The following is a 27,402-nucleotide window of genomic DNA, read 5'->3' on the forward strand; positions in this document are numbered from 1 at the left end:
AAAGGGTTGTGATTTAACAAAGAAAAAAAATGCTATTTACTCAAGAACAACATTAAGAACGACCAGATGTTCATGTTTGCAGCTCTGACATTAAAGATGTCAATAATACCATTGAGGAGAGGAATTGAGTCACTGCAAAAGAGAATAAGGGAGATTGGGTTCAAAAATCTGGGCCTCACATCCAAGGTTGAGGTGAAAAAATGCTATTTTCTGCAGCAGTTTCAGCCTGAGTGTACTCTTATTCTATTTTCCACCCCAGGCACCAATAGGGATCTGCTAGTGACAGGAAACAGAACTGCTCCCTTCTTCCTGCACCAGAAAATGGACTGTAGAAAGCAAAAATAAAACAGTTGCTATTGGTTTTTACTTCATCGCATTGCAAAGCCATGGATTGGGGTGAGAAGTGTTACAACTAATAAAGAACACTAAGAATTATGCTCCTCTTCTACTTTTTTGTGAATATTTAATTCAACCCCTGCCCCATTTCTATCCGCTGAACCTTTCCTGCTCCAGTTGAAAAATCAAGAGTTTTAGGAGGGAAAAGATAGCATCACGGCTATCCTCTCTGTTTTCCATCTGCCTCCCTCTTCCCTGAATGGAGCAGAGAGGGCATCCCTGTTCTTTCTGATCAGCAACATGTTTGATTCCCTTCCATCCAAATGTGAGGCTGAACTACAATCAGACTGGATTAGAGCCATGGGTATCTCCTTTGTTCTGCAGTAAAGCCATTAGGCTATTGATATTATAGTACTGTATAGTACTGAAAGTACCAGATGTATCTAAGTTTAGAAGCTAAGTAGGGTTAGGCTTGTTTAGTACTTGGATGGGAGACTACCAATGCTCCTAGGTTCTATTTCAGAGCAAACAAATTACAAGCTGGGTTGCTGTGAGTTTTCTGGGCTATATGGCCATGTTCCAGAAGCATTCTCTCCTGATGTTTCACCCACATTTATGGCAACCATCCTCAGAGGTTGCAAGGGTTGTTGGAAAGTAGGTAAGTGGAGTTTATCTATCTGTCGAACAATGTCCAGGGTGGGAGAAAGAACTCTTGTCTGCTTGAGGCAAGTGTGAATGTTGCAATTGGCCACTTTGATTCGCATTGAATGGCCTTGTAGCTTCAAAGCCTGGCTGCTCCCTACTTTTGTGGATTACAGCTTCCAAAGCCCTATAGGCAATATGACTGTTTCATCTATATAAATAAAAATGTACCGTATTTTCCAGTACACAAGACGACTTTCTAAACCAAGAAAATCATCTCAAAAATGGGGGGTGGGTTGTCTTAAACACGGGGTATAGCAACATAACAGTCTGTCGGATCACCATTCATCACTCTATCAATTTAATCTGTCGACAGTCCCTCCTAATCTTGCATCCAAGGCGGCACCTCACTGTTCTCCAGGATGTTGTAGCCCTCATTATTCCCTCACCTCCCTCATCCTCAGCACCCCAAGTGGCGCAGCCTGGGGAGGAGGAAGGGAGGAGGGAGGGAGGAGGAGGAGGGCAGAGGGAGGGAGGGGGCAAGGAGGAGGAGCAGCAGGCTGTGCTACCAGGCCAGCTGGGGGTGGTGGCCCATTGGGCTGACCCTGTCGCCGCTGGCCTGGTGCTAGCTCCGCCTCCGAACTCAAACCCGGAGCAGCAAGAGCAGGATTCGAAGCCGGAGTGGGGGGGGGGGGCGGCACCGGGTGTGGCAGGGCCCTCTGCGGGGGGGGGGGGCAGGGGGGACAGGGGGAGCAGCCTAGTGCAACCTCTCCCACCACCCCACTGCCTGCCCCTCCAGCTTCAGCTCCCGCGGTGGCTGCTCCAGGCTTGAGGACAGAGGAGGAGCCAGCACCAGGTCGGCGGCAGCGGGGACAGTCCAGTGGACCACCACCCCGGCCGATCTAGTAATGCGGCCTGCCGCTTCTCCTCCTTGCCCCCTCACTCCCTCTCCCCTCCTTCTCAGGCCACGGCACTCGGGGATACCAAGGGTGAGGGAGGCGAGGGAACAATGAAGGCTACAACATCCTGGAGATGTTGATATAATCCAGAGCTGGGTGGCCACCTGTTGGAGAGCTTTGATAGTGTCTTCCTGCCTGGCAGGAGTGAGAAGGGTTGGACTGGATGGCCACTGGGGTCCCTTCCAATCAAATCAGATATTTTTAAAATTTTTATTTGGTGTGTGTTGGAAGAGGGGTGGTCTATTACGGCAAGTATATCCCAAACTCTGTATTTTAACCATAAATGTTGGGGGGGGGGGGTCATCTTATATGTTCAGTCATCTTATACACTGGAAAATACGGTAGTGTTCATTTGTGGGATTAACATAATTCAAAAAACACTGGATGAATTGACACAAAAGTTGGACACAACACACCTATCAGGCCAGTAAGTGACCATCACTCATAAAAACACTGAAAGACACAGCAGAAGGGACTTAAAAAGCCAGAAAAGCAAACAAAATAATAATAATGCTACAACACATGTGCAAAATGACTCCCCCTGGCAAATAAAACACACAATAGCATATCCATAATTCCTAACAGCCGGTAGGCTGTAGGAATTATGGGAGTTGAAGTCCAAAACACCTGGAGGGCCCAAGTTTTCTCATGCCTGATCTATTATATTACATCAGTTGTGATGTAGCACCAAAACTCTTTGGCAGAGGCTAAAGTCCTTGCAAAACTACAACTCCCGCGGCGCCATACCATTGTGCCAGGGCAGATAAAGTGGTGCCAAACTGCATTGATTCTATAGTCCCTGGAGGGGAAGGATCCGACTAAGCACTGTGCGTTTGAGGAAGTGGGCTGGAATCCATGAACGCCCATGCTGAAGGAAGCCCCCTGTTTAAGGAGTTCCACTGGCTGCCGTTTATTTTTCGATCCCAATTCAAGGTGCAGGTTCTTACCTACAAAGCCCTGACCGCATTTCTGTCTATGAACCTACACGATCTCTTCGATCTTCTGGAGAGGCCCTTATCGCACTCCTGCCTTCATCGCAAGTGCAACTTGTGGGGATGAGGGAGAGGGCCTTCTCTGTGGTGGTCCCTCAGCTCTGGAATTCGTTCCCCAAAGATATTAGACAAGCCCCCATCTTGGCAATCTTTAGGAGGAGACTCAAAACGTGGCGGTTCCAGTGTGCCTTCAATGATTGAATGTACAATAATCCCTGACTAAACTCTGCATAAAATGCCCTCAGAAGCACTTTATTTTACCTGTAAGTGCAATTAAATCCTACCTTATCCCCAGGATCCCCTGTCCTGAGACCTTGCATTGCCCTCTCACCCAGTGTTTTAAAATTTTAATCTTTGCAATTGGCTCTGCCCACTCTGATTATTTCCCAGTGTTTTAATGTTCTGATTTCATATTGTTGTTCTGTTTATTTATATTGGTTTTTGCATCTTATGATATATTTATTTTCTTATTTTCTGTTGTGTTCTTGTGTTGTATTGTTTTCCTATATTGCTGGGCATGGCCTCATGTAAGCCACTTGGGGTCCCCTTGGGGAGATGTTGGCGGGGTATAAATAAAATCATTATTATTATTATTACTATTATTATTATTATTAAGCCCGTTTTTCCTAACGGTGCTGCTGACGCTATTTGGACTTTAGCTGGCTTACTATTATTATTATTTTATTATTACAGTGTTATTATTCTTATTGTGTTTTGTCAATATGTTTTCCTCCTCCTCACAAGCAAGCAATGGAGCCGGAAAGGAGCGCCGGGAGGCAGCTGCGCCCAAGAGTTGGAGTGACAGCGGCCGGCTCGCGCCTCGGACGCTCTGCTGCGCGCGCGCGCGCGTCTAGACCCCGCGCGCCCCAGCCAGCCCCTCCCGCGTTTTCATGAATGGAAGCTGAAGCCCTGGCCTCCTCCCTCCTCGGCGCGCACGCGCCTTCCTCCTCGGAGGCAGCCAATGAGAAGCGATGAGCCGAGGCCAGTGTTGTGGTCACGTGGGGCGTGTGTGTGTAGCCGCGGTGCCCGCGGCTCTTCCACTCCGGCGGGCTCTTCACCCGCCCGCTCGCCTCGCGGAGGCACGCTTCCTTCTTTCTTTCCCTTCCTCCCTCCGGATCCCTCGGCCTTGGTGGGGGCCATGCCGTTGGTGCGCTACCGGAAGGTCGTGATCCTGGGATACCGCTCCGTGGGTGAGTGGCCGCCCAGGGTGGGGCCAGGGAGGGAGGGAGGGAAGGAGGGCTGGGTGTCGCCGCCGCCCGAGAGGCACGTGGCGAGGGTTGCCAAGGTGATGCCCGCGAGGAGGGAGGGAGGGAGGGGGGAGGCGGTGGAGGGGGCTCTGCCAGGGAGGGGCCGCCCCGAGGAGGAAGAGAGGGAGGCAGAGGGGACCCGGAGAGGCGCCGGGCCACGTGCAGAGAGCGCCTGGCAAGCAGCACGAGGAAATACAATGGAGGTTGCATGGGGCCCTTGCTGTCCCCTGGGTCCCAGCGCCCCCAGGGTCTCTGGGTGTGCAAGTCCCGTTATATACAACATGCAGATTCCCTGGGTATAAAGGCCCACATATATAAATACACACACACACACATATATGCATGTGCCGTCCCCTGCCACGCATTGCTGTGGCCCCAGTCTGGTGATCTGTAATGACAAAGTGTTGGTTTCTAATATACGTCAGTTATTTATGCTTGTAGTCTAGATCCATCATTGTTTGAGTCCACTGTGCTCTCTGGATGTAGGTGAACTACAACTCCAAAACTCAAGGTCAATGCCCACCAAACCCTTCTAGTGTTTTCTGATGGTCATGGGAGTCCTGTGTGCCAGGTTTGGCCTAATAAATCCTAGCAACTACAACTCCCAAATGACAAACTCAACTCCTTTGAGTGATGGCCATTCCTTAGGTTAGTAGGTGTCTTGTGGCCAAATTTGGCAGCAATTCGTTCAGCGGATTTTGAGTTATGTTGTCACTCAAAATGAACAGCATTTTTATATATAGAATGATAGATATGAGATAAACACATACATAGAGAGAGAGAGAGAGCGCAATTCCTGGAGTAGTATTGAGCAGTACTGGCAGATTGAGCTTGGAGGGACTTCAGGATGCCTTCTACGCTTCCATATAAAATCTGGATTAACTGCTTTGAACTCGATTATATGGCAGTGCAGACTCTAATAATCCAGTTCAAAAAGATAATGTGGATGATTTGATTTGATAATCTGGATTATATGGCAGCATAGAAGGGACTTAAGAGATCAGCACACAGGCAGAGAGTACTTTGCAAACAATAGAAGTAAATAAAATGCCCTTGGTATCTGCTGAGGTTTGGTTCCAGGACCCCCATGGGTGCCAAAATGCATGGATGCTCACCTCCCACTATACATACACACATATATACAATGACAAAATGTTGTTCCTTATATACAACTGGGAAATTGGACTTTGCTTTTCAAGCCTTGGTTGCTGAGTCCATGGGTACTGGTCTCAGGTGGTGAGCAGAACTGGCGGAGTCAAGGGGACAATAGTGTACCAGCTGCCACTCGCCTGGGTTGAGACCTTCCAAACCAGACATAACTTTGGCTGAGGTTCACCAGCATGCATGCAAATAGTAATTTTCAAACAATATAAAGAAGAAAAATAGCACAGTGGACTCTTGGTATCCACTGGGGTTTGGTAGCCATGGGTGCCGAAATCCATGGATGCCCAAGTCCTGTTATGTACAATGGCATTGTAAAATATATCCCTGGGATACAATGGCACTTCTGGGTCTTGAGACTCTTTCACTGGAGCTGAATGGTCTACTGGAATGGGGATTGCAAAGGCAATCTCAGGCAGTTTAGACAGAGAAAAGAGGCAGAGCACTGGAAGTGTTTAGGAGAGCCATTCCTGCAAATCTTTATGCGCTCCTCGACTGAAGCATAAATGCCTTTGGGCCGTGTGGAATCAGATCAGTCCCAGGCATGTTTAAACCACTCTTCTTCCTCTTGGCCACCTGTTTCTGCCCAACAGCAATGCGGGCTCTCCTTGCCCTTCCACCCCAATGGCTTTGTCATGGGTAGGCAGAGCTGGCCTGACCTTTACAGGGTTCTCCTTGGGGAGCTATTTGCGCAGGCACAATTCTCGGCTCATCGGATCTCCCAGCATCCCACTCCCAGTGCAAATGTGAGAGAGGCCACCTGGGGTCAGGTTTCTATTAATCTATAGGAGGTGGCCATGCCAGGGGTTTGGAGACTGTGCACCGGAGGCTGGGTGGTGAAAGAGTTTGTCTTCTTGGACCACCCTTTCTTTGGAGGGAAGATCTGTGGTGTATAGTCTCTGGATATATCTTGTGTGCAATTGCTTTGTAGGACTGTGGCATTTCTGTCCTCTCTGTCCTCCATGACACTAGGAGTTAATAAATTTCTAGGTTGCCTGGACCTTTCCATGTGTTGGGCTGCAATGCACGCACTTCAGTTGTTGATGCTCCTGGTCCCACCATCTGTGTCTTGTTTGAACAGCTCTGAAAGGGACCTTAGGCCGGGCCAGAGGCTGCCGGAGTGCAGTTGCAAAGCAAGTTGCCCCAGATTTGAACTGAGCAAATAGGAGCCCTCTTGAATGGGTATATATATGTGGTCTTTTTCACTGCTGAGCATTCTGGCCCTTGTGGTTACCAATATACTAACAACACTATGTAATAGAATTTGAAAAAAAATCTTTTCCTGGTTTGAAAATGTTACTTCTTGTTTAATTGTGTCATATAGTAGAGTCTCACTTATCCAACATAGACAGGCCAGTAAAATGTTGGGTAAGTGAAAATGTTGGGTAATAAGGAGGAATTAAGGAAAAGCCTATTAAATGTCAAATTACATTATTAAGCACCAAAACATAATGTTTTGCAACAAATCGACAGAGAAAGCAGTTCAGTACACGATAACATCATGTAGTATTTATGCATTTAGCACCAAAACATCGCAATGTATTGAAACAGCTGTGGATCCGGGCAGGAGGCAAACTGCGTTGGATAATATAGAACTTTAGATGAGTGAAGGTTGGATAAGCGAGTCTCTACTGTACTTACAGAAACTTTGTTTCTGTGGCTGTCACAAACTATATTGAATTGGTTGAGACTATGAGCTATTCATTGAAAAACTATAGCAAATGGTGCTGCAGGATCTCACAACCTCTGAGGATGCCTGCCATAGATGCAGGCGAAACGTCAGGAGAGAATGCTTCTGAAACATGTTCATACGGCCCAAAAAAATTACAACAATCCGGTGCTGCAGGATGTCACAGTTTTTGCAGTTTAATAAACTTTTTTCCTGTGTTTTTATGATAGAACCAATTAGGAAATGACATTTATAGCACAGGAATAAAAACCATGCCACATAGTATAATGGGTGATTTCATAGGCTGTCCAGAGACCCAGTTATGTTATATGGAGGTCTTTCCCTCAGCAAGGAAAGCAGAGCCATTTCTGCATTGTTGAAGGCTTTCATGGCCGGAATCACTGGGTTGTTGAAGGTTTTTTCGGGCTATATGGCCATGTTCTAGAGGCATTCTTTCCTGACGTTTTGCCTGCATCTATGGCAAGCATCCTCAGAGGTAGTGAGGTCCTCACAACCTCTGAGGATGCTTGCCATACATGCAGGCAAAACGTCAGGAGAGAATGCCTCTAGAACATGGCCATATAGCCCAAAAAATCCTTCAACAACCCAGAGCCATTTCTGTTTACTGATTTATTTATTTTTTTGGAATGTATTGTGCTCAAGATCAGATGTTTAGTAAAAGAAAAGAATACAGCACTGTTGTTTGCTAAAATATTGTTTAAAAGTGAGTGGAGATGTCAGAAGTATCTATTAAACTGGAGTGGAAGAACCCAGACTCCCCAGTTCTTCAGTATTTCACATGGGAACTGTGGAGTTTAGCAGGCTGCTTTCAGTTTTGACAGTAAGAGGTAGTAGCAACCTGTGGTTCCAGAGCAGGGTGTTGGCCTCATGGACTTTCAGATTCATTTAGCTCTTGCTTCTATCAGCCTTAGCCAGCGTAACTAAATGGTTGAGCATTGTAAGAGTTGTAGTTCAACGCCATCTGGAGAACCGTAGGTTTTTTGGTTTGTGTTCCCCCTTGTTAAGGCTTGGAGGTGCTCACTGGAGGGCATCCCGTTAAGCTGCTTTGCCCCTGAGAGCCCTGACTTAATTTTGTTCTCTAGTGTCTAAATCCCTTCTCCTCTGGTGCATCTCTCCCTTCAAGGAGAGTTTGCATGTAAGAGGCTAGAAACGGGGTAGTTTCGGTTCAGTTTCGTGCAGTCTAAATATCCTATTGGAAGCTAAGCAGGGCCAGCTTTGGTTATTCCTTAGATGGGAGACTAACAAATACCAGGTGCTGTAGGCTCTATTTTGAAGTGAGAAACAGCAAAACCATGTCTTGAGTATTGCTAACCAATTAGATTTAGAGACCACTGTAAGACAACAGGTGACTCAAAGGCACACATACTTCATACAGAGCTTTCTGTGATGGGGAATAAGGATGCATGGAGCAAGGTACTCCTCTTGACTACTACTGCTATACTTGAGATCTGTTTTTGTTGAGCACAGCAAACTTCTTCTGATTTCCCTGTTTTCTGGTGTGCCCTCATGTTCTGCAGGTGTGTGAAATGCTACAAAATTGACCAATGCACTGAATGCTTCAACACCTGAAGGCACTTGATTCTTTGGTTAATCAGAAACAGAGGGAGCAAAGCCAGGGCTAGCTTGTCCTTATTTATCTGGAATTTGGGGTTTGTTCATCTCACCCCCACCTCCATATCACTTTCTAGGGAGCTTATGGATCAACTCAAAATAGCATAGCTTACAGTAAAGATTAATTATGGACTAAGCTTTTGTGGACTCGAGGCCTATATATTACAAGCACAAATGTGATCTCAGTTGGACACTATAAAAGTAAATGCTGATACTCGGGAAATCAAGAAAATATCTTTGGTGGTGGTTTTGTTGTCACTCTGTTATTTTTATATCTTTTTTCTTTTTATTTCTTTTCTCTTTCTTTTCCCTTTCTCTCTTGTCTTTTGGTCATATGGACTTTGGTGGTAGCCTTCTAGGTGCTTAGTTTTTTTAAATATTGATTTTATCTATAATTATTTTTCATAAAACTCTCAATAAAGATTATTCAAAAAATGTAAATGCTGTAAATAAAAATATAAATGCTGTAAATAAAAGTATACATGAATGGGACCCACTTCCACCCTCAAATGCACCAAAGGTGACAAACTGACATTTATTTATTTATTTACTTAATTATTTTGATCCTGGCTTTCTCCCAATATAGGGACTCAAGGTGATTAAATGGCAAACATAATATATTACAGTTAAAACAGAGCAAATGCATTAAAATATTATTTTAATGAAATCTCTTGTGTCATGGAAAAAAATATTAAAGTACATTTAAAACTAAAATTAAAAACTACACATTTGATACAAAGATGAAATTATTTCTTCTTGAAGACAAAAAATGTCTTTCAACTTTTCACAGGAAAATGTCAGATCAGCTGCATGCAGTTGTGATACCTGCATTTCAATAATAATATGTAGAAAACTGAAAATCTAGACTGAGTATCCCTCTTCCAGGATTTGAAATCCAAATTACTAAAAAGTCCAAAATTGTCCAAATGAGTGGCTGAGATAGGGACATAATTGCTTTCTGATGGTTCCATGTACATAGACTTTGTTTCATATACAACATTACTTAAAATTACTCCTGGCAATGTGTATAAGATGTATATGAAACATAAATGATTTCGTGGTCCTGTCCCTTAAGATATTTCAGAAATCTTCTGCTACCAAGCATTTCAAATAAGAGACACTCAACCTGTATAGATCTGTCAATGGGATAAAAATGTTAATTTTGTTAAATTTGGAATAATTTTAAGAATCATAGAATCCTAGAGTTGGAAGAGATCTCATGGGCTGTCCAGTCCAGCCCCATTCTGCCAAGAAGCAGGAAAATTGCATTCAAAGCACCCCCGACAGATGGCCATCCAGCCTCTGTTTAAAAGCCTCCAAAGAAGTCTCCATCACACTCCAGAGCAAAGAGTTCCACTGCTGAACAGCTCTCACAGTCAGGAAGTTCTTCCTAATGTTCAGATGGAATCTCCTTTCTTGTTGTTTTAAGCCATTGTTCAGCTTCTTGACACTTGACACTCTGGGTTTGTTGACTATTTTGTCCTTTGATTGTCTGATTAGCCCCAGGGACACTGTATAAAAATAAAAAAACTTGTGTCGCTATCCCTAGGCTTCCTCTGCCTTACGATTCATCATCAGTCTTCCTTTGGGAAGCAGAGTATTCCTTAAATGGGGGGCACTGCAATTTTCAATTCCCTGAAAAAAAGGGGGGCCCTTTTCAATGTGGTGTTTCTTTGTTCTTATTTAAATGTCTTTATTTTTGGTTGCCAAAATAAAAGACTCACAATGCTTTATTTTCATATCTTTCCTTTTCAGGTAAAACATCCCTTGCTCACCAGTTCATTGATGGGACATTTCTGGACTGTTATGACCCCACAGTGGAAAGCAGTAAGTCTTATGTCTAAGTTTTTACTGGGAATTATTTGGGCACTGGAAAAAATAATGTAAGAAGATGGTAACAATAATAACAAATCTTTATTTATATCCCGCTTTTCCCCCTCATGGGACCCAAAGTGGCTTACAACATATTAAAATCATGGAAGCAACAATCCAAATATATAGATAATAAGTATAAAATATCATAAAATAACAATTTTAAACAACAATAATGCACATTCATATTCTTGAGGCCTCATATCAGATCATATTTTGTAAAGTCTTGATAGTTGCCAGGGCTGGCTTCTTGGCATTTTTGGCCTGGCCCCTTGGCATGGTAAAGTAATCTCACATTCTGTGTCAAGAAAACTTGTGCTGACCCATGAAACCAGAAAGTATTTACTTGAGTCTAATGCACCATCAAATCTAATGTGCACCCCAGTTTTCAAAATCCTGAAACCCCAAAAAAGTATTTACCATATTACGTGAATGTAATGCACATCCTACATTTGGGAAGATAATTTAGTCAAAAAAGGTGAGCATTAGACTTGAGTAAATACGGTATACATGTGGTTTCTTTGCAGGAAAACCTTACCATACCTCTACAATAGGGGATTTATCGTGATATTTCTACTCTGTATTGACTCACTCTCTATGTGTAGAGAGGATATAAAAACCTTTATGACAACTTCATATTTTCCATGTAATGCGTAGGCTATGTTTCTAAGACTCATGGGAGAATGCTGTCCTTTACTTACTGCATTTATGTGATCTTTCCCTTCCTACCCTGAAAAGTCCGAAATTGCTTCAGGTTATTATACCTGCAAGATCGCACTGTAGATATTTCCCCACAGTAGAGAACAGTTACTCATTCTTCCAGTGTGCATGCAATAGTTAGTGTTCTTAAATATGTTTATTGTAAATTTGTTTTTATAGGTGGTTTTACATATGCATTTTGTTTTGTATGGTCTTTTAAATAATGTTGTAAGTCGTTTTGGGTCCCATTTAGGGAGAAAAGTGGGATATAAATAAAGATTTATTATTATTTTATTATTATTCTTTAGCACTTCATAAGTGAGTGCATTGTAAAGGCATTGCTGTCTGGTCCACTGTCCATCTACTTGGAAGTAAGTCATGTTTATTTCACTGGCATTTACTGAGCAGTAAATAGGCATAGGATTACAGCCTTTTGTATGCTGAATAGTTGTCATGCATTGGCTACAGGGAGGGAGGGGTGGTGAGATGGAAAAATGTAGATTGCCATTTGCACAAGCACGAATAAAGATAGACCTTTAATATAGTTGGCAAGTAGACTGGCTAGGGTGGACATCCTAGCTCTGAATAATGATGGAAACATGATGAATCCTACCCTATTCTTTCTCACCTTTCTCCACCACTACCACCATCTCTCTCTATATATATATGAGAGAGAGAGAGAAAGAGAGAGAGAACTTCACTAATGCAGTCCTAACATCATAGAGATGTGATGTAGTAAATACCTTGTCTCGTGTTGGTACACTGTGGAGACAAGATGTTTGTAGATTCTCTCTTTTCTCTTCACCTCATCACTAAATGATGTAGTTACTAAGAAGTGAGAAAGCACACAACTGGATTATGTAGGCAGCAGTGGAAAAGTGGTGCGTCTGAGCATTTTCTGCCTCCTTGTTAAATGCGTGCATGGGCACTCCCATAACACTCAAAAATGGTGATGAACGCAAAGAAGAGAAACAGATGATTCCCATACAAAGTGTAGTTGGGTAGATGGGAGGGAAATTATTCTGAATTCTCCGTGGATGGGTTATTTTTTGCCTTTGGTCTTTCTTATGCTGACTCCTGAGTTAGACATGTGCTTTGGGTCCCATATTGAGAGAAAGATGGGATATAAATTAAATAAATACAAAAGTAAAAGATAAACAAATGCATCACATCAGTCTGTAATCTCAGTGCTTTGAGTAAATTTATATGCTGATTGACTTGTTGATGGTTGGGAAGTAAATTTGACTAAGACAGAGAACTGCTTGTTTGGATGAAGAAGCTGGGAGAGGGAGATGATGGCCCCAGTATTAATGTCAGTGCCTGAAGCCTCTCAGTAAAATGGGTTACAAGTTTTAGATGATGTGAATAATAGACACCTCTTGCAAATGTTTTGGGCAGCGGGGAACCTTTTCCGTTATCAGTGAGCCTGGGTGGTTTTTCGATGAAAGCAGATAGGTAGCACCCCTGTACTCATTTCCTGCCTCGCTCCAAGCCCAGCTCCATCACAACAATACCTTCCTGTTTTTGAAAGGGACTGCCCTTCACACCCGATCAGTATGCACACACAGATTTTAGGCTATTTGAAAATGGGTTTGCCTAGAAATTTGTCTTCGTTGCTGAAGGAGAATTTTTCAAGGCAAAAGCTCCAGAGACATAGAGTGTATTTTCAGTGCATTTTGATAGCTGCCATGCCTCCATCCTAATGGATCCTGGATTTTGTAGTTTGGTGAAGTACTAATCCCAAGCATGCTATCAAAATAGGGTGCAACCATAGCAGTTAAAGTGGGATAAAAGTGCTGTAGTAATCTAGTGTGGCTATACCCATAGTGTCTGGGATCAGAGAGCCATAGAATCATAGAGTTGGAAGAGACCTCTTGGGCCATCCAGTCCAACCTCCTGCCAAGAAGCAGGAAAATTGCATTCAAAGCATGTTTGCACCTCTTTTATTGTTTTTTTGGTGCTAATTCAGCTATGCCTCCCTTCTTATTCTAATCATGTTTTTTCAATCACAGCACTTTGTTGCTCTTGACTTACCCTTATCACAGCTTAAATTAGTACACTATTCTATTCAGCCATCTCATCCAGGGTTTTTATAATTGTATCCCTTGCAATTGGCCCAGCCCACTATGCTCATTTTTTGTCATTTTATTTTATACCTTGTGTTTATCTTGTATTATTTTGTTTTGTTTACATTTTATTTGATGTATTATTTGTTGTATGTACTCTTTTTGCTTTGCTGTAATTGTTGGGCTTGACCTCATGTTAGCCGCCCTGAGTCCCCTTGAGGAGATGGTGGCGGGGTATAAATAAAGTTTTATTACCTTATTATTATTACTTCATTGATTTGATAGCAATCCACAAACAATCCAGTGAGTCCTTGATTGTACAATAAGTCCTATACATCCATATATCAGTCTTTTGAATCCCTTTGCTGGGTAAGAGTTTTTTTAACTGTTTATGGGGAGGAGATGCCATTGTCATAATCTCTATGCTATTGCTGGCCTGGTTTAATTGGGGGTTGAGGAAAAAAATGGAGCAGAACTCAGAATTGAGTGCAAACCAAAGTCGAAGGGATCTTTGATCTAGTGCAGTGTTTCTCAAACTTTTCTCCTCTAGGTGTTTTGGGCTTTAGCTTCTAGAAATCCCAGTCAGCTTACCAGCTGTTAGGAATTGTGGAAGCTGAAGTCCAAAACATCTGGAGGAGCTCAGTTTGAGAACCACTGTTATAGTGGCAGGTCAAGGCCTGAATAGGAAGAAAGGGAACCAAGAGGAAATCAATAGGAGTTTAAGTGCAGATCTTTGTGGTAGACCTCAGGAGGTAGGTTAGGTATGGCAGGGGTCTCATTTTACAGATAGTTGTATATTGCCTTTCTTTTCTCTTTAGCTTACAACAAAATGTTGATGGTGGGGAAAGATGAATTTCACCTGCAGCTAGTAGACACAGCAGGACAGGTAAGATGAAGTGTCTTTGTTTCCTGCTTCTAGTATCTTGACAGATGTCTCTGGCTTCTCTGTCAGAAAGATCTGACACTGTGGTGCCTCTTCCTTTCCCTGTGTTTGCCCAGGATGAATATACTATCTTGCCTCATTCGTTCACCATCGGCATCCATGGCTATGTGCTGGTGTATTCTGTCACATCCCTCAAGAGGTAGGTCAAGAGCAGTCTGAGATATGAATATACAGGGACAACCAGATTGTGAGGTATGGGAGGATAAAAGCAGTTATCTGAATATTTTGTGCTGTGCTGAGCCTCCAAATTGTTGTGCTTTCACAGTTGCTCGTGTATTTATTTATTTATTTATTTATTTATTGACTTCACTTGTATACCGCCATTCTCAGCCCTAAGGCGACTCATAGCGGTTTACAACAATCAAGCAAGAACAGAGCAACAGTCAAGGCAAGAATTCAATGCGACATCAACAGATACTTAAAAACAATTAGCACAGAAACAAATTAAACAATTTATCAGTAATAAACATTCAAGTGGCGTCTCATAACTAGAATCATGATCCAAACTCGTCAGTCGTAGTTCCATTCCTGAAGTCATTGCACTGCTTATTCAAACGCCTGTTCGAATAGCCATGTTTTCACCTTTCTCCGGAATACCAACAAGGAGGGAGCCAATCTGATGTCCGTGGGAAGGGCGTTCCACAGCCGAGGGGCCACCACCGAGAAGGCCCTGTCTCTCGTTTGAGGCCTGATTGGCCCCCACCCTGGCTGTTGTTTATGGGCCAAATGAAAACATAGCCACTTTCGGGGTCTAATTTCACTCAAACTCCTGCATGCGCATGGTTTTATTTTGTTTTAAAACTCTTTTCATTTTCTTGATCTGTCTTTTTAACTTTTAAAATTTTGTAATATATTTGTAACCTTTTAAGATCATTTGTAGCATTTATATTGTTTAAATTTAACAGAGTGGCTTTATTGTATGCCTTCAATGCAGAGTCACTAGGATTCAGGACTGTGTGGCATAGACTTGCGTGTACTTGTATGCGTGTGTGAAAAGAACCATCATTGTGTCATTCTTCCTCTTGTCTTTTGCAGTTTTCAGGTGGTGAAGTCTTTGCACAGCAAATTATATGAAAGCAGAGGGAAAACAAGGTAAATTTTATCAGACTAGGCTAGGGGCAGTAAAGAGCACTGTTCTAGAGGAAAATAAAAAAAACGCAAGCAGGAAGAAAAGCACTTGTCAGGGGGAAAAGAGATGAATTGTGGGTGGAGTACTAGAAGAAATCTGTCTGAAAATCTGTATTAGCTTTTAATTATCAACCTGTTCCAGGAATGGATTTCAGAATAGATATAATTGCTGGTAATCATGTCAACTGGCAATTAATTCAGCTAATGATCCCCCTGCCAACCTGTTTGAGCACTTAGCTTTGCTTAGTATATCTTCAACTCATCCCTGGATTAATCATAGAATCACAGAGTTGGAAGAGACAACACGGACTATCAAGTCCAACTTCCCTGTTAAAGTCACCAGGAAGACCTTAGTAGCTTGACGTTTAAAGCAACTGATGTAGATTGCTAATATATGTACAATACTATTACACCAACTATAGCTGTAAATTGACGAGTACTGTTTTGATCAGCAAATATTATGATTGTACTTACTTTGGTATATTTTTGTACCTGAGTCTCCAGTTGCAAGGTTCGAATCTGAAGTGAGATCTGTAGCGCTTTCTGCTGTGCTTACGTCAGGAAAGGTGCTTTTTGGCTTTTTCCTGACCTGGATGTAAACTGAAAATGACTTTAGAGCAGGCATGGGCAAACTGGCCCTCCAGGTGTTTTGGACTTCAACTCTCACAATTCTTAACAGCCAGTAATTTCTAGGATTTCTGGGAGCTGAAGTCCAAAACACCCATGCCTGCTTTGGAGTCACAGGACTTGAAGGCGTTTTGTAGGTAGGCTGTACTTCTACAAGGCTATTATAACAGAAGTTACATTGTTGCAGAATGTATGTGGAGTTTGTTTCCAAAAGGTACCAAATCTAAAAGAAGAAGAAAAATAAGAGCAAAAGAATACCGACGTATAGGTGGTTGCACATTGTTAGCAAGGAGTAAAATGCTATGTACAGATCAAAACAATAAAAATTAGTCAAACCACTTCAGCGCAAGGCCTGGAAAATTGCACAAATTAATTCATATCCTCAGCACTTTTTTTTCGATTCCAGTAAAATTTGTTCAGATATATTCAGTACTTTCTGGAAGCAAACTCCAGATTAGCAGGATGGGCTTCTACTAAGAATATGCAGAGTACATTTTCTTACCTGGCAAATAATCCTAATGTCATCACATCTGGATGGTAATATTTGTCAGGCCATTCTTTGAGTCCCAGGCAGGCCTGAAATGTGGCAGGAGAGTAGGGAAGTTATGTGTGTTTAATTGCCCAGTGCTTGAGAGCTTAGATTTGACTGTGATAGGTTACAAAATGTCTCAAGTCACTGGGGCCAAATACAGGTTCTTCTAACCCAGTGGTTCTCAACCTGTGGGTCCCCAGATGTTTTGGCCTTCAACTCCCAGAAATCTTAACAGCTGGTAAACTGCCTGGGATTTCTGGGAGTTGTAGGCCAAAACACCTGGGGAACCACACGTTGAGAACCACTGTTCTAACCAAAGTGCCAGGGACATTCACTTGCCAGCTCTTATTAGGGAATTAGCTTTGGGTCAGGAGAAGATTTTGCCTGTGTTGGTTAGGAGATTCTGGAAGCTGGGGTACAAAAAGTAACTTTTCCATGCTTTGATTTCAAGATGGGTGGTTACTGGAAATAGTTGTTGAAGTTTAGGATACATGGAATGAAACCTCCACTTACCATTCAGGAAGCCATCTTTAGAAATGTCTTTCTTTTTTCTTGGCAGGATGCCTGTAGTGCTCGTTGGCAATAAAGCTGATTTATCTCTAGAAAGGTAAGGATTTATTTGTTGATCGAGAAATTATGGCCCAAGATTGGGTTGCTTCTATTTTTTTGTAAATTACTGCCTATAGTTTAAGCCAGGCATCTTCAAACAGCAGCCCTCCAGCTGTTTGGGCCTTCAACTCTCAGAATTCCTGAACAAGCTCGTTGGGGCTTCTGGGAGTTGGAGGCCCAAACAGCTGGAGGGCCAAAGTTTGAGGCTGCCTGGTCTAAGCTTTATGAGCTGCTGAAGTTAGTGCTTAAAATTTAGAATTGTGTTTTACTGATGCTCTCTTAATTAGAAGATCTGTATTGTGAATAATGAAATGAGTGAAGACAGCTGTGGTGTATTTTCCTGCATTTGGTACATTTGTGTTTACGCTGCAGTGCCAGTTCCTAACCTTTACTTTGGTTTTGATTTGTCTACATCGCAGAGTAGGATTCTATCTTGAATAGACAGCTGCTAAGTGCTAATGAATACTGTTACTGAGGTCAGAGTTATGTGCTTTGGAAATACACAACATGTACCAAGTCTGCACTCCTGAGCCTGGCTTCTTGAAACAGTATTTTGTTAAAGGGTTGTTAAACTTTTAATCATGCTCATGGCAGGTTTTTAAAAAAAACAACCCCCCTGTGTTTAGAGGACATAAAAGGCATATATTTCAGAGAATACTATTATACATTTGGTGCATTCCTCTTCTCAACCTCTCTTTTAAAAATACTGTATCACAAACAATAGTGTTCATATGTGAAATTGTGCTTACCCAAATGCTACCCAGATGCCTTAAACCACTTCCGTAATCTGATACTGGCTGAACAACAGGCAACAGTTGGTGTGTATTGCAAGCACTAAAGATGTGCCCTGAGTCCATGTCCCTCCCGAGGGTGAAAAAGACGGGGTACAAATGTACGAAATAAATAAAATACTTATGTGTATAATGGGTTTATAATAAGGATGGTATCATTTTGGATTGTTATGATCCTTGTTACCCTTTTCACACCTTCCTCTGTGTGTAGCCGGCAGGTGAAGACCGATGAAGGAAGGAAACTTGCCGATTCCTGGGGTGCTGTTTTTTTGGAATCTTCTGCAAAAGAAAAGCAGGTCTGATGTCTATTTCTTCTCAACATTTTTGTAATACCTATGATCTAATTTAAGGCATCTGAGAATGAGCAGGGAATTCTTAAAAGGAATTTATTTTAAATTGTTTTAATACTGTGGGTAATTTAATTGCATTTTAACAATACCTTTTGTGTTCTTTTGCTAACATCTTGCTGTTCTAATTTTGTATGCTGCCTTGAGTCTCTTCAGGATTAAAGAGGGCTTCCTTTTTTGCCAGGAAGTCCTTAAAAATTGAGGGAAGGGGTGAAATCTGTGTTGCTCAATATGTTGTTGCTCTCAGTGTGACCAATGGTCAAGGATGATGGAATTGATTGTCCAGTAATATCTGGCAGTCTCAAAGTCAGCAGTGCGTGCTCCTGCTTGTGTGATGTTGACTTGTCTCCCATTTTCTGTTTTGCAGATGACTCAAGGTATTTTCACAAAGGTTATTGAGGAGATTGATCGTGTGGACAACTCATGTGGCGAGCATCGTAGTTGTATTCTCATGTGATGTCCCTTTTCCCCATCTGAAGCCACTCTGCAGGTGCGAGGAGTCTGTCGGGAGACTCGGGCCAACTCAGGAGAGGCATTAGAGCTACCTGGAGCCCCAAACAATGGGTCTGAAGTAGCGTACGGGTAATCCACACAGAAACAAATATATACCTCATTGATCACCCCCTCGAGCAGGGGGCGGCCATGTTTTGCACATTAGTTTGCTAGATGCAATCTCTGTGTGTGTATACACACATATATATGTCTTGCCAAATGTTTACAGAACTAGGAGGTCAGGAGCACAATAAGTTGTATTTATGTCTTTTTTTATGAAGGGACTCTTCTGTATATTTGTAACAAAGTATAATCCATACACATGCAACTTTACACACATATTTGTTTACGTCTTTGGTGTACCTGAGAAGCAGCCAAGTGTAACTTTTTCCTGCTGTGGAATCCACTGAGGGCTAGATCTTTGAATTGTACTCCTTTTTTAGCAGCAACTTGCAATGCAGTCCCAAATAGGCAGTTATTTTTTTTCAGTTGTGCTTTTGACAACCTGCTTTCTTTTCTTTTCTTTTTGGCAAAGTATGGTCTTGATCCAAAATTTGACCCCCCCCCCCACCTTTTTGTTTTCATAAGGTTTGAAATGGCTGATGGGTCAGCAAAACCTGATATTTTTTTTCTTTGATTATGCAAGTAAAAGCAACTTTCTTCAGGAGGCAAATGGAGAAAAAAACTTTTACCTGATAACTCTTGGTGTGCTGATGACTTTCCAGATTGTGTATCAACTTGTTGTAGTAAAAAGAAATGTCTAGCTTGGGTATAATAGCAGAATGAAGAAAGCAATAGGTAGAGCTGAGGTAAGCTCATATGAGGTTCAGTATCTTATTTTTAATCATCTCTTCTGGATGGTTCTTTAAGAAGTAGGAATTACATTTTGGGGGTGAAAATTTGTGTTAGTAGAGACACACAGTGGTGTCAGAATACAATGTCTGTGCTGGAACCTATTTCTTGACAGTTATATTTTGAAGGGGTGATGCAGGATGAGCTAAACTTGGACGGAAAGAGGGTTACTGGATGCCTTGGATGACGTCTGATTACATCTTATGCAACTTTATAATTATCCTACATGGAAAATAAAAAAGAGCAAGATGGTTCAATTGCAAGCTCTGCTGTGCTACAGCTCAAAATGCAGCCATTACCTTTGAATGGAGGTGAATAAGATGTAGCTGGTTACTTTTTGTGTGTGTTCAAAATTGTCTGTCTATGGCAGTGACTGGGGTCCCCAGATGTTTTTGGCCCACAACTCCCAGAAATCCCGGCCAGTTTACCAGCTGTTAGGATTTCTGGGATTTGAAGGCCAAAAACATCTGGGGATCTACAGGTTGAGAACCACTGGTCTATGGCTTTCTTGGTAACACCAGGTTGCCTTTTGCCTAAATTAAGTGTGGGCAAAGTGTCTTCCTGATATTGAACTGTAATTGCTGCCATCCTTGTGTCACCTCAGACCAACAAGAAGTATAGTCCAGCAGTATCAGCAGGGCCATAAAATGCCACTCCTGGTCCAAAGCCCAGTGTGTCAGGGGTCTCTGAATGTTTTCAGATGTTCATCTTTCTTTTGTTGAGGCTTTGGAATAGATTACATGGTTTCTGAAAAAAAGGCAGATCCTCCCACCTGACAACTTTTTTTGTTTGAATACAAGCAGCATAGCTATGCGTGTGCTTCCTCTGTTTCCATGTTTGACAGTATAAAGCAGGAAAAACTGGGTATCTTACTTCATGGCAGCTGGGAATCCAAAGGGCTACTGGGGGCAGAGGTTGAACATTTGGCCCTTGAAGAAAACAAACATGTACACATACACAGATAGACACCCTGAAATTAAACAGAGGGCTGGGCAGCACAAATTTTGTGACTGATCCCTACTGAAACATAATCTGTTGTGCTTTGGAAAAGCTTGTATGAGTCTAAAAATAGTGTAATTCCAGCCATAATGATTGGTGCCCATTCTTCAGTTACCACAGTGTCTATGGCAGAGAAGCCCAAATTCAGAGTCTGGCAGTGTTGAGTTAAATGTAACAATACAATAAATTGATAATTTATTGTTGAAGGCTTTCATGGCCGGAATCACTGGGTTGTTGTAGGTTTTTCAGGCTGTATGTCCTTGTTCTAGAAACATTCTCTCCTAAAGTTTCGCCTGTACCTGTGGCAGGCATTTTCAGAGGTTGTGAGGTCTTACAACCTCTGAGGATGCTTGCCACAGATGCAGGTGAAACGTCAGGAGAGAATGCTTCTAGAACATACAGTCCGAAAAACCTATAACAACCCACTAATTGATAATTGGTTCTTTCCCTTTTTTGTAGTATAATAAGTAATGTTTTCTAGTTACTAAATTGTTACTGCTAAAAGTGCCCTTTAAAAGTATGTTTTCCTCCAGACATTTGTGCTGTCCTTATCCCAAGATATTCCAAATAACAAGCAACATAAGGATTAATGGTAATGAATTACATTTTAAACACTGCAACAAGTAATGACAATGTTTTTCCATTTAAAAACAACGCTGCAACCAATAATGAAATCCACTTCTTTGCTGAAAATTTCTTCCTGAGTTTGTGCTGACTTGATTTCAACCCAAAGGCCATCCATCCTCCTAAGCCCAACAACATCTCTGCACTGATTTCTTCTACATTTTAAAGTTTGCATAGGTTCTGTGCTGTGGTGGTCTTCCTTTTGTAAAACTTTTTTTTCAGAAAAAAATCTGATGTGATGACTTTCTTTCCTGGGGCCTAAAGTGCCTATAAAATGTAGATTTGCCTCCAGTAGTTACAAAGTGGCTAAAATATTTTATGCTGCTTCTAGTGTAGGTCTAAGCAGATGTTGAGTTCACTGAAAGGGGGAGAAAATGCTTATAAAGTGTTCAGTACCCCTTCTCTAAAACAATATCAAATAATCAGGCTAGTGAAAGTATCTGTTTTGAGCACAACTACTAGGTTTTGTATACCACGTAGTTAATGAATTGTCATTGCTACCTATTGCTCCAACAGTATTCCCCAAACGTTGGTCTTCCAGATGTTTTGGACTTTAGCTCCCAGAATTTCTGACTGCTGGCCAATTTGGCTGTACTCCTGAGAGTTCAAGTCCAAAACAGCTGAAAGACCCAAATTTGGGAATCACTGGAATTGGGTCGCCAGAGGTTGCTCTTCCCTTTTTCAGACTGTGGCTCTGTTGTTTGTTGCTGATCCTTCCTATTTAGCTATCCTAGATTGACTCATTTCAAGTATGTTACAACACTTGCTTGCTCCCATTTTCCCTTGGCAGGATCAAGACTGCCTGTTAGTTTTGAATAGGGGATGCATGTAAAGTTGCCAACACCACCTCTGCCTTGTCTTTTTCTGAGGGTCACAGACAGACATCTGTTGCATCTTCATTGAAAGAGGTGCCTAACTTTTCTTAAATGTGTGCTGCTGCACGGGAGGGGTGAAAACTAGAGGAGGAACTGGCATCTCTGCTTATAGTTTGGGAGGGCAGAGAACATTCTTGATTTCTTAGCTGCAGTTGCTGATATCTTGGTGTGAAAAATTATGAAAACAGACCGACACATTTTCTTCATAGGTTGGAGGATGATGACGGGTTAGCTTGCAGCATGTATTATTTCTCTTCAGTGCAGGAAGAAAGTGGGAGAACACAGAGATTGATTTTGATTTGTGTTGTGTTTCGGGATAAACCCTGGACCAAATGGGACATGTGACAGGAAGGAGAGGGATTGGAAAAATGGAACTGAGAGAGAAAGAATGACCAGGATAAATAAGAGTGAAGGGCTAGTTAACTCAGCAGCTGATACCAGTCCCAGAGATGCTGGTGGCTCTTCTCTGTTGTTCATTTTATAAACAGATTACTTATAAAAGGTTTTCCCCAGTCAAAGCCACCTTTCCTTTGGATGTTTCCATCATACAACTACTTCTGGGTAGATAAACCATGTGGAAGGCCTTGATGATGGATACTACTCAAGGATGGATCCTATTCAATTCCTTCATGATGGAGGCTTGTGGTTGTGGTTGAGTAACTCTCTCACATGATTTTGGAGCGGCTCACTCTCTCTCCTCCATTATAAAATGGCTGTTGTTAATGACAGGCAGGATTTGGTGGTGGCAGGGTCGTGATTTTTCCATATATTTTTTAAAAATAAAAAAAATCAGGCTACTGCTGTATACGTAGATATTTACCAGCCACAAAACTGGCTGCTCTCCTCTGGAACACATACATATTTTATGTGCCCCTTTCTCATTATCTCTGTCACCTTTTCTTTCATCTCTCTCTCTGTATGTATATGTATATATGTGTATATATGTATATAATTACAATAAATCATGTGTATAGGCCAGTTCCCAATATTATTTTGCACAGTCTTAATTATACTATACTATAATGATATAAGAAAACATAAAAAGTGATGTTGATTGAGAATCACTGTCCCTTGAACAAAATCTTACCACCAGCTACATTTTTGGAAGCCATGAAAGTTATAGCCTTACTCCCCTTGCCTGGCTGCCATTCCACCAACTAGTATTTAATTGGACACATAGAATCATGTTACATTCTGAATGTAGCAGTTTTATTTATCATATATTTATGTATAACTTTCTAGCTCCTTGAGAACCCCGGGAGGCAGGGTTGTCCTGCACCCCATCATGTGCCTCAATGACCTATTGTTACAATGATATAATGAGCAGGAAGTAGTCAGCCTGCCCTGTTGGCCATCCATGCCTTGCTGTCCCATCAGCAGGGCTGTTTCACCCATGCAGCTGCCTTTTACCATTGCCACTTGCCACAAAACTGTGACAGTGGAGAAGGAGAAGGGATCAGCTGCCTGCTACTATGCCCTTTACCAGTTTCTGAGTTGTCCATCTTAGTTGCCCAGCCCAACGTATTCTCTCTCTGACTAAGAGAATAACCTCAGCTCTGTCAGCCCTAGTGGGTCAAAGTCAACCAGCCTGCATTTGGACAGGTGCCTCCCTGTTTTTAGCTGCCTCTCATTCTCTGATAACTAAGAATGGAGGGGAAAGGAAGATGAAGTGGGAGTCGGTATTAGGGAGAGAGAAGACAGAACTCATCTCAAGTCTTCATGGGAAATCCCTTTCCTTGGAGTGATCTCTCAGGATGGGCAACCATCCCCTGCCCCATCTTGCTTTTCCCCTCTGTCTTCTCACCAGGAATACAGATCACAGCTGACTTCAGAAACTAGTCAAGACCCTTGAATTCAAACTCTCCCCCAGAAAGAAAGACCTTCACTTATGGCATACAGGTTGAGCCTCCTTCATCCAAAATACTTTGGACCAGAAGTGTTTTATGTTCTTTTGGATTTTGGAATGCCTGTATTTGTATATCCGTAATGAATGAGGGATGGGGAAAAAGGAGCTAGTTATATGTTTTGCACCCACTGAGCTTTTCCCCAAGGGGCCCTTGTTCCACCACTGTCAGACATTTGACGTGGGAAAGAGAATGGGACGCGAACTCAGATTTCCCAGGCACTTTCCCCGCTGTCAACACATTGCCTGTCCCTTTTGCAAAGTAGCCCTTATAGCTGGGAAGGGAGGAAACAGTTGTGCCAATTGGTGCTTCACTTGGCCGCCTTTAGGCTATTTAGGCCTCTACTCACCATTAGCTTTGGTTAATGTGTGAACATGTCAAATGAGGGCGCTCCTGGGTGGGGGAGATATGGAGCTGCCTTGTTTAGAGTTAAACCATGAATCCATCTAATTCTGTACTATTTGTTAGCCATTTCCAGCTTGCTGCCCTCTTGTATTGGATTTCAACTTCTATCAGTCCCACACACCCCATGATGATAATTTATTTCCAAGGGAAAACATAAAAGCACTGTGCTTGATGACAGAGCTATTGTTGAAGGCAAGGCTGGACTTACATTAAAGGTTTCAGTCTTTGCTGTCAGTAGAAGTCTTCCTTCCGTATTAATATTGTTCATTGTAATGATATGCATTTTAAATGGGGAAAAGTTAGCTGGAGACAGGAATTAAAAGCTAGTTGTAGTACTCAGAGATAGGCCTTTCCTTTGGTCTGCCTTTCTGTGCAATTATTCCATTCAGGGGAATCCATATTGATCCGAACATGCTTGATCTCATCGTTTCAGAAGTAAAACAAGGTTAGCCCTGGTTATCACTTGGAGAGAGGAGGAGGTAGGATAGGAAACAATCCTGCCTGAAACCTTTGAGAGTCTCTGCTGCCAACTAAGAGTTGGCAGTACTGAACCAGATGGACCAATGGTCAGATTCCCTGTAAGTCAAATAGGGCTCTTGTTGTTTCAGTCACCCAGACCAAAATTCAAGATGGTAGCATCTTAAAAGTTGGTCTGGGTACTTCAAATAGAGTTCTTGAACCTCATGTATGAGATGCCTCACTGTTCATTCATCTCCAAAAAGTGTGGTGAGGCAGGGAGCACAGACCAGGAGTATGGCATGGTAATCTGTTTAATGAGTAGTTTGACTATAAAGTATTCATTAGTAGCTGCTCAAGTAGATCATTTTTACCACCATAAGGGATAGAAAAAAGAGCAGGGCCTGTCCTTATTTAAGGGTTCCATCCTAGTTAGATCCTAACTTTTGCATTTTCTGATTGTAACATGATTCTATGTCACTAAATATTGCTAAAATTGATATTTCCTTGTTGTTAGCCACTAGAGCAATGCCTAGAGAAAAAACATGGAAGTGAGCCCTGGTCTTTCTTACTATATCCTTAGGAAAAGAGGTCCTTTTGGACTTCACATATCTTGGTATGTTCTCTGTTGCTAACATCTGTTAGAGCTAATTTGCTAGTAAGTGCATCATTTGTGCTATTGGCAACACAGCAGTACTTTTAAGATGCTACCATCCTGAATTTTGGTCTGGGTGACTGAAACATAAACAACCTTGGAGTGAATTGTGTGGCACCAGAACTTTCTTACACCTAAGTGCTATATGTCCAAACTATCATGTTAGTAGTGTTAAAGTAAGATTTAACTGCTTGTTTGGCTGGCTTTTGTAGGTATGGGTCCATCTTGTTCTTTGCTTTAATAAATAAAATAAATAAATAAATAAATAAATTTGCTTTAGCCAACAATATACCTTCAGCTCCTGTAGGTAAATTATATCCCCGAGTTTCACCTAAGTTTGCTTATTCTCGTAAAAGATTGGCTGACTAAGGGGGAATTGGAACTTTTCCCACCAATGATCTTAAGAGATGGTGGCCCATCCATCACTGTTAGAGATCCTCTACCACATGTCTTGAACTCCTACAGCCCTTACCACCACCACATAGGGTGATGCACCCTCCCTCCCTCCATATTCATTCTGTCATAAGGGGAAAGTAATGGGTTCTTAACAGTGACAATCATGCAGTGGAATCCAGAAGTAAGGAAGGAATCAACTGGTTTACAAGCAACCCACCTTCTGTACCTCAAAGCTGGGAGGAATTTTCTAGGCATGGGGAGAGTCAGGTATGAAATAATGCAGATCATAATGCAAGAGAGGGGTGCAGCATCAAGCAATATTAAATTTCTTTTTGGGGGAGATTTGAAACAGTTGAATTGGGAGATAGGATGCATCTAATCCAGTGTTAGAGAGGGTCAGTGCCAGTCTCAAACAACAGGAAGGGAATAGAAAGGAGACAGAAGTTTTAATCCATAATCCCAGAGAATATAGGTAATTAATTTGGTATTAATTTGAGCATACCAGAGGTAGGGAGAAGTTGGCCCTCCAATTGGGTTGAATAATAATTCTTGCAATCTCTAAAGATTGGCCCTGCTGTCTGGGGCTCCCAGGAGCTGAAGCACAAATATCTGAAGACCCAAGGGTTCCTCACACCATGGAGCATCCTAACCCTTAGTAGCAAGTACGTTTCAGAACAGAAGGTGGTATTCTTGTGGCAGCTATAACTGGTGCTTCCAAAAATGGTAATTTTCCAGAGGAGGCCCATCATTCGTTCAATGAACACCTTCCTTAATTTTATTTCCTGTCTATTACCCACTTACTTTTTTTGTTTCTGTACATAATACTTTGTAAATAACTATAATAAAAATGTTGGCAGGGAATGGGTAAAGAAAACTTTTCTGATCTCAAGGATTAGCATTCAAATGTGTTGAAAACATCAGTTTATTAAAACATATTTTGTTTAGCAGCATAACCTTATCTCAGCCTGATGTGTAGAATTTTAGTTAAAAATTAGATGATCTATGTAAGACATACTTTTGGGGCAGATTCCACAACTAACTCACTCCATCTACGTCCTGCCCACCAAACATTCATATAGGGTACATGCCTGTACTTAAATGTGATAAGAGCAACATATTTTAAAAGATGTAATCTGGGAATAAATATTGTGTTGGTAGTATCTGTATGTTACACATACTTTTATTTGAGTCCAGGATTGGCTGTGGCTTCCTGTGAGATGAGTTTAAAAGTAAGCCCACTTTTCCTGTGGGGATTTCTCAACAGGGAAAGTTTGCAGGTGGGGGTGAGGACTTGAGCACAAATGACAGGAATGGGGAAAGGGTTAGACAAATCTAAATATCAATAAATGCTGCTTTAAAAATGCTATTTAAGACTGACACAATAATTAAGGAATGCCTTGCTATGGCTGAGTAGCCCTGAGAAGACACTCTGATTTGGAAACTTCCTAAGTATCCACAAATTGTTGTAAAAGACCGAAAGAATCATCTACTA

General features: G+C 42.0%; 1 protein-coding gene across 1 annotated transcript; it reads left to right on the forward strand.

The window, feature by feature from the left end:
* The first annotated feature begins 3,885 nt into the window (after positions 1-3,885).
* RHEBL1 (RHEB like 1) lies at positions 3,886-25,748 on the forward strand. Its single transcript, XM_060763916.2, is given in 9 exon segments — positions 3,886-4,026; positions 4,029-4,119; positions 10,394-10,465; positions 14,094-14,161; positions 14,275-14,357; positions 15,254-15,310; positions 17,065-17,112; positions 18,117-18,201; positions 18,620-25,748. Coding segments are annotated over 9 exon segments (720 nt in total). The 5' UTR covers positions 3,886-3,900; the 3' UTR covers positions 18,710-25,748.
* The last annotated feature ends 1,654 nt before the right edge of the window (positions 25,749-27,402 follow it).

Source organism: Anolis sagrei, chromosome 2 (assembly GCF_037176765.1).
Source record: "Anolis sagrei isolate rAnoSag1 chromosome 2, rAnoSag1.mat, whole genome shotgun sequence".
NCBI classification, from domain to species: Eukaryota; Metazoa; Chordata; class Lepidosauria; order Squamata; family Dactyloidae; genus Anolis; species Anolis sagrei.